Source organism: Dioszegia hungarica (assembly GCF_025882075.1).
Source record: "Dioszegia hungarica strain PDD-24b-2 chromosome Unknown MKK02contig_2, whole genome shotgun sequence".
Lineage (NCBI taxonomy): Eukaryota > Fungi > Basidiomycota > Tremellomycetes > Tremellales > Bulleribasidiaceae > Dioszegia > Dioszegia hungarica.
This window is the reverse complement of record NW_026515766.1, coordinates 532,633-545,924: the sequence shown is the minus strand read 5'-3', so window position 1 is coordinate 545,924 and position 13,292 is coordinate 532,633. Positions and strand designations below refer to the sequence as shown.

The 13,292-nt window shown below is 59.0% G+C and overlaps 5 protein-coding genes across 5 annotated transcripts; 1 reads left to right on the top strand and 4 right to left on the bottom strand.

The window, feature by feature from the left end:
* Window positions 1–290: 290 nt before the first annotated feature.
* On the top strand, window positions 291–1,865 carry MKK02DRAFT_29366 (uncharacterized protein; the record flags this gene model as incomplete). The annotated part of the gene is made up of 6 exons (XM_053087805.1): window positions 291–1,057; window positions 1,118–1,223; window positions 1,281–1,405; window positions 1,455–1,545; window positions 1,613–1,717; window positions 1,764–1,865. 6 exons carry the CDS (start codon window positions 291–293, stop codon window positions 1,863–1,865), a joined length of 1,296 nt encoding a protein of 431 aa, XP_052949043.1.
* A 2,096-nt stretch (window positions 1,866–3,961) lies between these two features.
* MKK02DRAFT_29364 (uncharacterized protein) lies at window positions 3,962–4,799 on the bottom strand (the record flags this gene model as incomplete). The annotated part of the gene is made up of 2 exons (XM_053087804.1): window positions 3,962–4,448; window positions 4,507–4,799. The coding sequence occupies 2 exons, from the start codon at window positions 4,797–4,799 to the stop codon at window positions 3,962–3,964; spliced, it is 780 nt and encodes a 259-aa protein (XP_052949042.1).
* Window positions 4,800–5,335: 536 nt separating this feature from the next.
* MKK02DRAFT_39561 (uncharacterized protein) lies at window positions 5,336–6,208 on the bottom strand (the record flags this gene model as incomplete). The annotated part of the gene is made up of 1 exon (XM_053090657.1): window positions 5,336–6,208. One exon carries the CDS (start codon window positions 6,206–6,208, stop codon window positions 5,336–5,338), a length of 873 nt encoding a protein of 290 aa, XP_052949041.1.
* A 634-nt stretch (window positions 6,209–6,842) lies between these two features.
* MKK02DRAFT_39560 (uncharacterized protein) lies at window positions 6,843–11,037 on the bottom strand (the record flags this gene model as incomplete). Its single annotated transcript, XM_053090656.1, has 2 exons — window positions 6,843–7,764; window positions 8,207–11,037. 2 exons carry the CDS (start codon window positions 11,035–11,037, stop codon window positions 6,843–6,845), a joined length of 3,753 nt encoding a protein of 1,250 aa, XP_052949040.1.
* A 465-nt stretch (window positions 11,038–11,502) lies between these two features.
* MKK02DRAFT_39559 (uncharacterized protein) lies at window positions 11,503–12,951 on the bottom strand (the record flags this gene model as incomplete). Its single annotated transcript, XM_053090655.1, has 1 exon — window positions 11,503–12,951. One exon carries the CDS (start codon window positions 12,949–12,951, stop codon window positions 11,503–11,505), a length of 1,449 nt encoding a protein of 482 aa, XP_052949039.1.
* Window positions 12,952–13,292: the final 341 nt, after the last annotated feature.

The window sequence follows — 13,292 nt, the reverse complement described above, 5'->3', positions numbered from 1 at the left end:
TCTGCTCACTTTATACAGTCTTCCCTTGCCACTACCTCTCCCGCTTTCGGCCGGTTATCGTACTAGTGCGTATATGGATCGTTACCTGATATGTCTATAGTCTTGGACTGCCTAGATATGGAGTGAGACACAGGCTCAAAAGAAAGGTGCGGACAAGGGAAGGCGGTGAGACGCGATGACGTCGAACACGTGGTGTAGCATTCCTCACCTTGACTTTCCCACGCCTGTTACCGCCTATTCGACGCGTCAAAACAACAACAAAGTCAAAGCCTTCTGTACTTCACTCCATCATGCCAGCCCTACAGCGCACACCACCACAGCGAGTAGGCCGCTCACCAGCCAAGCCATACGCAGCTGTGCCGAAGCCAGCTTCACCGGCTCCCGAGAGCAATACCACACCAACCCGCGCGCGCGCGCCTATCGCTCGGCCAGACGAAGGCCATGCGGCCGCCCTACCGCCCACCAGCCCTTTTGTACCGAGGGTGCAGAAGGTGATGCGGACTCCTCCGGGCGGCTCGGCTCTATCGTCGAGCTCGATGGGTCCTCCCCCGGTTCCTCTCATATTTCCGCCTAGGGAGACACCGATTACGGCGCCAGACGTGGACATGGCGGAGGTGCGGAATGACACGGACATGTTTGTCGAGGAGCAGATCGCTGCTGGGACCTCTACTGCGCCAAGGCGGTCCATATATCCCGCTATTCCACCATCAGTCGACGTCCCGTCTACCCATTTAGCCGCTGCAGAAGTCCCTGCATCTACCACGCCTACCATATCGCCACAACCCCGCAGATCGACTACACTTATCCACTCTCCACCCAAGCCAGCGCCCATCATCCCCTCCACCACCGAAGCTGGACCAAGCACTCAACCTTCCATTGCTGCTGCGGCGACTCCTGCGCCCCGGACACCGCGCTCTAGGCGGACTGCCATCGCTGCGCCAATGGAAGATCCGGTACCGCTGATGGAGGTGGAGGAGGCGAGTCAATGGGGGAAGCGGTATAGCATCACGCTGGACACGCTACAACTGGCGATCAAGAACGCCGCTGGCAAGTGGACGTGAGTGCTGCCCTGTCTTGTGTTGTTCACTTAAAGCAAAGGCGTCGTGCTGACCAACAGCCGGAGAGATCTCGAGGGTATCTTCCCCTTATTAGCCGCCAAGTTTCCCCAGGAGCTACGGCAGATCCATGCAGACGCGTCGACGTCTATGCAGAAGCGTATAGGAGTGAGTTGACAGGCGTACTAGCTCGTCTCGCTTTGCTGCTTAAGGTGACCACGTCAGTCCGAAGCGAAAATTCTATTCGAGCACTACAAGGTCGGGCGGGCGATGCAGATGCTAGATGGGGTAGTAAGGGACGCGCAGGAGTATGGAGCGGAGAGTAAAGATGTTCGACTCGACGCGTGGAGGTAAGCTATCCCTTTACTGCTGACTCGTGGACACAACTGACGTTTAAAGGCCAGACCTGTCACCCGAGGCTTTGACAGCAGCTGCCAATCTGGGCTTATACGATGAGGCGTATGATCGCCTCAAGACTGAGTACCTTGCTGTGAGCTTGTCCGTCCCTTTGCGCCCTCACGACGGCGGATGGTAAGTGTATAGAGTTGACTATGCAGCTCCATGCCGACTGTTCTACCCGCTTTTCGTCTATACAGGCGAAACAAGCACAGCTCGCCGAGCTGGAAAGTAGCGTCTCGGAGAGCGTGACTGAGCTCGATCAAGTGAGTCGACATGTGGCTATGAATTCAAGCGGAGCTGATGAGGCAGACTCTGCAAGCGCTGAATGGGTTCCCGACTGGCGAGATGAAGGATTGGGCGGAAACTACGATGGGTCGATTGGAAGGGGGACGTGTGGTAGAGAAGGCGTGAGCAGTAGCCGGCGCGGTCGTGTGACAGGCTGTTATAGTAGGGTTCGGAGGAAGGGATGTGTCTTGTATTGCTAGGGCCACGAGTTACGTAGATATGTCATGATATGATATTGAAGAGGATGAAAGTTAACAAGGAAACGGTCCTGGACGTATGAGCAATTGATCTCGACGTCCAATCAAGATGCTAACCTTGCTAAGCCGCCAACCAATCTGACACCGGCTCGCCATACACCTTCTCCGCAACCGCCCTCAGCTTCATCGGCGCCAACCCATCCCCTCCATACGCCTTTACGATATCGTTCCTCTCCACCGCATGCCGAATAGAATGATCCCCATCCTCATCCATCGCCAGCATCTCCACCCTTCGCCTCATCTCCGCATTCCACCATCCCGGAACCACCCTGCGCCTTTCTGCCATATCCAGGTACTTGAGGAAAGCCTTCCGAGGCTCTCCAGGCGCCTGGGTGTACACTCCGACGTACTCGAGGTTGAAGACGTACACGTCGTCGCACCTCAGGCGAAAGGCGTCGATGAGTTGCCCCATCGCCTCGGATTGGGGCAGGGAGGAGAGATAGGCTTTGGGGGGGCTGGTGGCGCCCAGAAGCATACACGGCGGACCTCCGGGTGCGTGATGTCGGTAGACATGGCGGTCACGCAGAGCTCGCGGTGAGCGCGCTCCGCCTGCAGGTTCGCCATCATGCTCTGAGGGTCGGGGGCGAGCATGAATCCCTCGGGCAGCTTGGGGCCGGCGGTAGAGGCAGGAGGAGCGATGTATTCCGGCACCGGGAAGATGGTGGTAGGGTACGACTTGGCTGTTTCCGGTGCTGACGGTGCATATGTCTGGTCTGGGGGCCGCCGGAGCGGGTGTCGCTTCCGAAGCTCTGCGATGGGCTGCAGAGCTCTCAGCCGCGACACGGCTGGCTTCAGCGCTGGCGCCGGACCGTATGGCCTGGCATTACCCCTTGTGTGCCTTGCGCGACGCTTCCTGGCATTTCTAGGAGCAGTACAGCGTGGTCTTGCACGCCGCACACCGCTGGAGGGGAACGCCAAGGTCCGCTTGCGTTTTTTGACAGCTGGAACAGAGGGCGCCCGGGGATGCTTTGGCGGGCTTGAGTCCGGCCCGCATGATGTGTGTTGCTATGAGGCCAGGAAGTCCGAGGGGCAGGAGTAGGAACGGCGTCTAAGGATGGCAGGGCTGGCCTTGACGTGAAAGTGAGTGGTCCGGGGGAAGAATGAGTACGAGTCGCCTTGCCTTCCGATTTTGACAGCTATCCACAGTATAGGTCCAATGTGCTACCTTACTTCTTGGCCGAAGAAGCTGCCGAAGAGCTCAAGGGAATTCGATCTTGGCCTGCTGCGTTATCGCCAGATGGAAATACAAGGTTGGAGGTGAGAGGAGGCGGGCAAGTGCAGAAATGTGCGGATTCTTCAGATATTCAGATGGCCGCCAGGCCGTGTTAGATCTTTTCGCGGAGCTGTGGCCGTACAGGTAGCTGTATGGTCCAATAGCCAAGGGATCAGTTAATGGAGTTGCCCTACATTGTCCTTATAAATCTATGATGCCCCCACTTCAGCCGGACGCAACTGCCGCCCTTCCAGCATTGCTAGCCCTTCCCTCCCCTCTCGCCTTGCCCTCTCGCCGTCCTATCCATCCTCTCCGCCGTCCGAAGGCTCGATGAGCACGACACAGGGGCACCACCGAGGACTCCGAGCCGGAAGATGGAGGCGACGATGGGGCAAAGTCAGGCGACATAGGCGGTCGGCGCTCTGGGCTCGGGTGAGGTCAAAGTCGGCAAGGAAAGCGGGGAGGGCAATGCTTTCGCTGGTAGACTCCAGCAATCAGCCAGGTCCGAGTTCGAGAATCGAGCAGCTTACCTAGACCATAGTCTTGGGTAGTGACAGCGCAAGCCTCGGACTGCAGTGATCAGCATCGAGCGGAGAGGGGCGACGTCACGGGTCCCGCTATGGCGACGAGCATATATGGGAAATAATGGCTCACCTTGCCGAGTGCGATGACCTGGTATTACGCGCCTCCTTGAGGAGGACACGCTCCATAACGTCTTGCCCATGACCGCTTCTACTCCCCTTAAAGCTCCATCAAAAGCCCTTGACCCCCTGATCCGCATGCACCGCCCGTCCGTACACCTTCTCACCCAGCGCTCTCAACTTGAGAGGCATCACCGTATCTCCTCCGTACTCCTCGATGACGTCGCTTCGCTCTATCGCATGGTGTAGGTAGCTCCCTCCCGCCTTTTCCTGACTCAGCCGCTGTACCTCTCCCCTCTTCTCCGCTGTCCACCACACCGGCAGCACCCCACTCTTCTCCGCCAGATCCAGAAACTCCTTGAACAAGCCCGTTGGATCCTCCCTCGCATACACACCAATATTCTGGAGGTTGAAGACATACTCGTCTTCTGTCCTCAGGCGGAAGGCATCGATGATCTGCCGATACGCCATCGCTGGAGGTAAGGATGAGAGGTAGTCCGCGGGCGAAGCAGCCGGGTCGAGGAGGGAATTCGCAGAAGGGATGCGCGTTGGGGTGTGTGGGATTGGTACGGATGAATTCGAGAACCGAGCGGTAGTACTCGGCCTCGAGGCGATGGCCTTCGTAGAAGCCATCAGCGACGTCCTGCTGGCCCTACCGTGCCAGCTGAGCCGCCTGGGCAGCCAAGCGACGAGCGTGCGCGCCCGTTCCAGGCGATGGTTCCAACTCGACCAAGCCGGGGATGTTGGGTGCCTGGGCAGCACCGGAGCGTATGGCCTGACACTCTGCCTTGTGTCTCTTCCGATCCGCATCCTGACACCTTCTGCAGTACAGGGCGTACTTGCACGCGCCGCATTTTCTGAGCAGCTCCGGGAGGTCTTGTTGCGCCCGGCGGCATGTGGTGCAGCTCGATATGTGCAGGACCGATGCAGGCACGAGGCCGGTCGCCATAGTGTTGACTGGATCAACGCAAACGGGCGGCAGGGGTTTTGATCCAGGAAATGGGTTGGTAGGATATAATGGCTATCTGCTGACAATTCAGCCTAGCTGTCAAGGACTACTTACATGGGCGCGAAAGCTGTCAGACGAGCAGTCCTACTGACTGTCGCCGGGATGAGGAGAAGCGCCAGTAAGATCAGCAGGTACAGCAGATGATACGCCCAGTGACCGCAGAAGGAGATGAAGAGGGAGATGAATATTGCGGAGGCTGGCGCGCGGAGCAAGGTGAGGTGCAATGCAGCCAGTGACCGCAGTGCTACGAGGAGGGAGATGCACCACTTCACCTGCCCAACTTTGTCAGGTAGATCACTGCAAGTTCTGAAGCCCGAACTGCGGAAGTAGACAATCGAACAATACTCTATAAGCTGCCACTTCCAACATCGCAAGAGGACTATTCCCTCCACTCTTTACCGCCCCTCTTCCAGCCCCATCTCTACCTCCCCCTCCGACTCAGCCCAGACGCACCAGCTTTCCCTCTAGGCCCTAGTCTAGTCGGCATGTACGCCCGGGCCGTAGACCTTCGCAGCAAGACCCCTCAGCTTCAGCGCCATCACCACATCCCCTCCGTGATTGCTTATCAGGCCGCCCGGTCCCACTCGGTAACGAATACAGTTCCCGCCCGTCTCATCCTGACTCAAAAGCTCCGCCTCCCTCCTGTTCTCCACCGTCCACCACTCCGGCAGCGTCCCACTCCTCTCCACCTTATCCATAAAGTCCACAAAGAACGGCGTCGGGTCTTCCTGCCCATACACCCCGATGAGCTGGGCATTGAAGACGTACTCGTCCGAGATCCGCAGGCGGAAGCAGTCGATGAGTTGCCGGATGACCTCCGCCCGGGGCAGTACGGAGAGGTAGGTCTCGCGCCGGAAGTATCCGGCCAGTAGGTATATCTGGGGTTCAGACCAAGCCCGGACTCGACATGCGAGGGCCTGCGCGTCATACCACTTCTTTTGCCGGCGCTTCCGGAGTATGTCCTCGATGATGAGTTCCTGACCGTCCCGCTGGAGTTTGGCCATATTGCTCGCTATCCAGATTTGACGCTTCCCCTCGGGGAGTGGGGTATCGCGGGCGTCTAGGGGGCGACTGGGCCGGTCGGCCGTGAGATTGATCGATGACAGCGGCGGCGCCGCCGGTACAGGGGGAGGAGTAGGACCGGAGAGCGAGGATGCTCCCACGCGTATCGCCTGGCAATCTGACCCGTGCCCCTTCCTCTCCGCCTCCTGACACTTCTTGGAGCAGTACAGCGCCGTCTTACACCCCGCGCAGATCTTGAGCGGCACGCCGAGTTCCGCCTGCGATTTCTTACATCCGGTGCAGGTGTCGTCAGGGGAGGCGATGGTGGATTTGAGGCCTGCGGGCATGGCTGTTCGAGGAGTATGAGAAGGGGGATTGGCGCTTGTGTGTGGAGCGTGAGGGCAAGATGGAGAAGACAGGGAGGCGAAAGAGGGGCGGGTGGGAGGAAGGTGGATCTACTCGGTCAGCCTATAGCAGAAATGGGAATGAAAGTCAGACGTACTGAGTGCCGAGGTGCCTTTATGGACGCTTCGCGAGGGACATGTAAAGAGCCTTTGAGGTAGATAAAGAGGCGAATGAAGGATGATTGGAAAGGTGAAGTGGCGATGAGGTGGGGAGCAGAGGGCTGAACCTAAAGACGGGTAAAGCTCCGGAGGCCAATCCGCCACATTCCTCAATCGGGGACGATGTAAGCTCGGGCGAGAAGAGCAGCGGTGGAGAAGAGTTGCCAGCTGCAGATCAAAGTGGACGATACTGCCGCGCGGAGAGGTATCCGACGGGGTGACATGACGACAAGGCGGGAATTAGCCGAGACAGAAGCGATACAGGTAGATCTACTAAGGTCAGCCCGGTGTTTCAAAGTCCAGATCAGAGCTTGCCGCTACTCACAGTTCAACAGTGCTAGCACGTGAAGATGGTGCCCTCTCTCTCATTTCCACCCCTTGCCTGAAGGGCTCTCTCTTTCTTCCACGCCCTCCCTCCCTACTCCGCCCTCACGAATTCCCCATACACCTTCTCCGAAAGCGCTCTCAGGTTGAGTGGCATGATCTTATCGCCGCCGTAATCCTCGATGACCTGTAGCCGAGCCAACTTGTCATTGATAGACTTGCCGCCCTCCTTGTCCAAGCTCATCCGCACGACCTGCTTCCGCTTCTCTGAGTTCCACCACGCCGGAAACGCCCCTCTGTTCTCCCCTCTATCCAAAAAATCCTTGAACAGCGGCACAGGATCCTCCTGTGCGTAGATCCCCATATCGTCGAGATTGAAGAGATGCTCTTCTTCCATCCGGAAGCGGAATGTGTCGATGATTTGCCGATAAGCCGCCCGTTCCGATAGAGACGATAGGTATGCCGAGGGCGAACCGAGGGGGTCGAAGAGGACCATTGGCATGGCTTGGGGATGGAGGGGATTCTTCTGGATGAAGGCCATGGAGAGCTCGTTGTACTCTTCCTCTTTGCGGAGTTGTGCCCAAATATCCATCACCTCAGCCCGCCGGCCGGCGTGCAGGAGTTTGTTGATTTTAGGAATCAGGCGGGCGTTGTGGTCCTCGTCCTCGACCTGGACGAACGGCGTTCCTTCCGCCGCACATAACGGCTTGATTGCTCCAGACCGTATGGCCTGACACTCCTGCTTATGCCTTTGCCTATCCGCGTCCTGGCACTTCTTCGAGCAATACAGGGTGTACTTACACCCAGCGCACTTTTTGAGCGGGACGCTGAGATCCTTTTGCGCCTTGACGCAGGCGCAGCAGGCATCTGTCGGTGATGCATTCGCCGGCTTGAGTCCGGCTACCTTGACGAGTAGCGAGGCTGACCGAGGTGTACAGCCAGTGGAGGGGATTGGGAAAAGGGACGAGCCAGATGGACGGGAGGAGCGTAATGGTCGAGTTTCGAGACCCGATGGTCTGCTCAGTCAGCTCAGATTCGCGGACTGGGGGTACGAAAAGCCCACAGGAGGACGCTGAGCTATGTCGTTTAGCTAGAGCGGCAGAGGGGCACGCCTGAGGAAGATGGGCAACTAAATCAGATGAGAAGACGAATGTCTAACGAGCTGAGGATAGCGGCCAGCGCTGACTGCGAGCTAGCTAGAGCTTTGATGACCCACGTGGCGAGCTGTTCACATCCATGATGAGGCACTGTACAGTCGTGGCGGGAGCCCGTCACAGCGTCAGCCAGGCCAGTCAATTCACGGTGCGGGAGAGGCGCAGCGGGTGATCAGCTGCATGCGAGTATGCCTGAACTAGATTCCCGCACGATCCGACAGTTCCGCTTATCACCCAGCCGATCCCTCTCAAGCGCCCTATGCGACGCCCCACTCCCTGCCAGGTTCTCCGTCAATTGGTATACACAGCCTCCCCATATATCTTCTCCCCCAGACCCCTCAGCTTGAGGGGCATGACCACATCCCCATCGTACGCCTGGATGATAGATTCCCGCACCACCGAGTTGTGTATACACCACCCGCCCTCCCTATCCTGACTCATCCGCTTGACCTCCTTCCTCTTCTTGCCGCTCCACCAGGCTGGCAGAACACCGCTCTTCTCCGCCTTATCAAGGAACACCGTGAAGAGCGGGGCGGGATCCTCATCCCCGTAAATACCGAGATTTTCGAGGTTGAAGACGTACTCATCCTCCATCCGCAAGCGGAAGGTATCGATGAGCTGCCGCATAGCCTCACCTTGGCTGAGGGATGAGAGGTATGCTGCCGGCGGGCCGTGTGGATCTAGGAGGAAGAACGGGATGGACCAGGGATGCGTGATGCTGTGCCGGATATAAGGGGTGACGGTGTAATTGTAGTCCGATTCGAGGCGGAGCTGCTCCATGATGTATTGGACGGTCGATTCTCGGCCGAGCGCCCCGAGGGTTGCGAAGGTATCGGCCAGACGGCGGGCGTGACCGTCAGCCTCCGGCCAATCGTCCTCTGGCGCATCCGACTCGGACTCAGCGGGAGGGCCCCGACCGTACGCAGCCGCGAGAGCCATCGCCGGGGTTCCGTATGAGAGCGTAATTCCCTCATACACCTTCGCCGCCAGCTCGCGTAGGTGGACGGCGCTGCTCCCAAACCTCGCCGCAATCTCCTCATCCGTCACATAGGCATGGATTGACAGATCATGTTCCCCCTTATCCGCCTGTATCTCCACCTTCTCGCGCACACCTTTGTTCCACCACACCGGCAGCAATTCCTTCGACTCGGCGGAATCGAGGAACGTGCGGAAGAGAGGTAGCGGCTCCTCCCCAAAGTAGATGCCTCTGAGCTTGTGCGGCGGCGTTGTGCAGTCATCATCGCACCGTAGGCGGAAAGCGTCGATGAGGTGCTGCATTGCCGCTGGGATCGGGAGGGAGGAAAGATAGGCATTACGAGTGGGGGATTGGAGAACTGGTGCCGAGGGTGTGGATGATGATGAGGGGATGGGAGCTTCCGAGGCGGCGTGGGCGGCGATAATTTTGGATGGGTCGCTGATACCTAGTGCATCGATGATATCCCGCAGGAGGGCAGCGGTGAAAGCTGATGGGGGTGGATCCGATTTACTCCCCCGAATGAGAATATCTGTAGCGAGAGCGCGCGCAGAAGCATCTGTCCTTTCCGCGTTTGCGGCGGGAGCAGGAGGGGGTCTGGCCGGGGCTGGGCCGATCCGAAGAGAGATGGCGTATGCCGGACCGGCCGGAGCAGGCTTGCTGGATCCGGCTTGGGCCGGGGCAGGTCGAGTGCCGGCCGTTCTTGCCGTATGAGTAGGGGCCGAAGTGCTCTTGTTGCCAGCTGCAGAAGTGAGAGGTTGTTTATGGGTCAAGGATGGGGGCATTGTTGTGGTTTGCGGTTTGGCTGAGATAGGGGGAGCTTTCCGAGCGGGCGACGCTATGGCAGAGGTGGGGCCTTTTGCCGCCGTAGACGGTTCGACCTTCCGATCCGCATCCTCCCCAATGACCTTTCTCACCGCCGGCCCGTATATCCCCTCTGCCAGTGCACTCAGCTTCTCCGGTATCCACCAGTCTCTCCATTTTATCTTGAGGTCCAGCTCTGACACCGCCTCCCACAGATGTGGGGCCGACCCCTTGGCGCGGACGAAACCCTCCGCTATCTCCCTATGCTCCCGATTCCACCAGTCCGGTAAGACTCCGCTCTCTTCTGCAAGATCCAGATAGGCGCGGAAGAGAGGCGTGCGATGGGCTCCGCTGTATAGGTCCGGGGGTCGGCGGTCGAAGAGGCATTTGTCGTCGCACCGGAGCTTGAACGCATCGATGAGCTGCTCGATAGCCTCAGATATGGAGAGCGCCGAGAGTTGAGCTTTGCCCATGGGAAAGAGAGGAATGCCTGATTTGCGCGCATGAGGAGGAAGGGAGAGGTCGGGCAAGGAGGTGGCGCGAGAGACCGCTACGTCGGCGGGACCGGCGGTACGCAACGCGCCACCCATCGCGCCACCATCCGTTTGGAGAGGTGTGGGACTGGAGCTGATCCCTGGCTTCAGCTTCAGCGAGGTCAGGGAGTTTTCTGGGGTAGCCGCCGGAATGCGCGCTCTTGGGCCGGCTGGACGACTCCGAGCCAAAGAGGTGGGCCCTTGACTGGACTTTTGACCCGACGCCGTGGTGGCGAAAGATGACTTCTGTGAGGATGAGGACAGATTGGTCTGCGGGTCATCCTCGCCAGACATCCCCTTTGGTGTGATTGGGCGCGTAGGCGGAGAAGGCGGACCAAGCGGGTCGGTGCCCACCATGTCCGATGCGGCAGCAGGCGTGCTGTCCGCTGAGACGGAGCCGAGCCGAGGAGAGACAGCGTATACCGGACTGGCCGCAGCAGGCTTGCTGGATCCTGCCCGGGCGGCTGGGCCAGCTCGAGCATCCGCCTTCTGGACCCTTGGATCTGGAAGAAGGATCGCCATTGGGGCGAGCGCTCTGGTACCGGACGCCTGCGGTATGGACTCGGTGTCCGAGACGGCCCGAGCAGAAATGGCATGACGCGAGACAATGACTGGTCTCGTCCCGGCGCAGATGGCGTCGCATACCGCCTGATGGGACGACCGATTGGAGTTGAGACACGCCCGCGAGCAGTATAACGTAAATTTGCACTTGCTGCACCGCTTGAGTTTGAGCGGCTCCTGGAGCGACCTTTGAGATACCATACAGGAGGCGCAGGTCGAGGTGGGGTAGATCTCGACGCGTGTGGGCTGTGAGGGTAATGACATCGTAAACGGGTGAATGGGAGTGAGCGAAGGTTTTGGATGGGATGCCGATTTGCGTAGTATGTTGGCTTCTTGGGCTCGTCTCGCCCAGACTGATCGAGTCAGCAGTACTCTAATATTAACTTGCAGCCGAGCTGGGGCTTACCAGTGTTACATATGTGATGTGCTGAAGGTCGGAGATCGGTCGCATGACGCCTGCAAGTCTGGCCGAGCCGCCAGACTCAACTCCGCATTCCTCAAGCCACGTGGCTCAGAGCTCAGATGTGGCACAGCGCCCGTGCTGATGCATGATGATGCACCCATGGTAATGCTATAAATCCTGATCGTGATACTTGACTCTTCCAGCCCGTGAGCTGCCTGACATATACATCAAGCTTTAGACGGATACCCTCCAGAATGTCCATTTCCCAAAGTCATCGACTCCCCGTTTCTCCCCGCTCCGTACCGCCAGCGTCCTCTCCTTGAGTCCTACGCCCGACCTGGACGCGCAGAAAGATGGGGCACCGTGGCTGCGCGCGCTGCGGCTACTTCCTCGGGATCGGTGACGCCCATAAGGGCGAGGAGCTCGTCGAGAAGAGCAGACCCACCGTCGTTGTGGGCGGCAGGTGGAGGAGGCCGGTGTGAAGGCCGGTATGTTGTGACCGGTGCCGCGGGCGGGGCGGACGCTTTGGTAGCAGCGGGTGGCGCGGCACCGCGAGCGGACGAGAGAGGAGTAGCCGAGGTCGCGAGGTGCTTGGCCGTTGCGGTCTTTCGGCCCGTCTCACTCCCTCCATTCCTCTTGACCTCCATCCCATATATCTCCTCGGCCAACTTGCGCAGCTTCGTCGGCACCGCCTGATCCTCCCATTTCTCCCTGAGCTCCTGCTCTGACACCGTATCCCACAGATAGACCCCCGCCTCCTTGTCACAAACCAAACCCTCCGTCGTCTCCCTGTTCTCCCAATTCCACCATCCAGGCAGAGTCCCCCTTTCCTCCGCAGCGTCAAGGTACGCGCGGAAGAGAGGCATGCGGTATCCTCCGCCGTAAGTGTCCGCCGACCGAGCATTCGAGAGGCTTTCATCTTCGCATCGGAGCTTGAACGCATCGATGAGCTGCTCTATAGCCTCGCAGAGGGGGAGAGCCGAGAGGTAGGCATTCTCCGGGGTGGGGAGTGGGATGTCCTTTTTGGGGGTGCGAGGAGGGACGGAGAGGGTAGGCATGGACGCGGCGCGCATAGCGGCTATTTCCGAGGGGTCGGTGATTCCCATACCGGCGAGGAGGTTGTCGAGAGCGGCAGAGTCGCCCATGTCGTACCGGGTGGGCGGGGAACAGTTAGGAGAGGAAGAGGGCTTGGCTGACGAGGTGTGGGGTTTAGGTGCAGCTGAGCTGGAGGAGAGCGGGGAGGAGGAAGCGAGGGGCTGGGAGAAATGAGGCTTGGCCGCCGCGTGCGCGTGGGCTCTCTTCGCCGGGTCGGTGATCCCCATTTCGGCGAGGACCTCGCCCACGAGAGCAGACCCGCCTTTATCGTACTCAATGTGCGACGGTGGTGGGCGTGAGCCTGGAGTCCGGCCAGGTGCCGTGATACGCGCTTTTGATGAAGCAGATGGGACCTTGTGAGTGGACGCCTGAGTGGTTTCGTGACCCGGGACGATTCGCGCTGATATTGCCATGTGCTTTGATCCAGTCGCGGCCGGCGCCGGATGTACGATTGTCAGGCTAGACCCGAGCCCGCCTATGATATGCGTAGGAGATGCGATCGCTCCACATCGCGCCTTGTGTCCCTGCCAGTCCGAGGCTTGGCACATCCGAGAGCAGTAGAGTGTGGTTTTGCACTTGCCGCACCGCTTGAGCGGGTCTCGAAGATATTTTTGCGGTGTCTCGCAGGCCGCGCATGTAGAGAGGGGTGTGATCTCCACGCGTGATTTCTGTGCTGGCATCGTGCGGGTTCTGGAGAGGATTAGGGAGGAGCGAAGGATTGGCGGAAATGTGCGGTTGAGGGATAGGAAGGGAGGAGCCGAGAAGTGGGAGTCTGCAGCGAGCTGTGATTATTAGTGCCATTTCAGCTGAGATCGTATGAGAGGGTAGCTTACTGAACTGTGTCGAAGATAAGACATGGTTGCAAGACAAGTTGGTAGCAGATTTGCTTGCTGCCGAGTGGACGAGCTCCGCATTCCTCGCTTCACGTGGCTTAGACAACGGCGACGGATCGCTCTGCTGCTGCGCTGCTGCAGCTGTGGTAGGATCTGGGGGCAGGCTATCTATCCAGATCGCAAGGCGC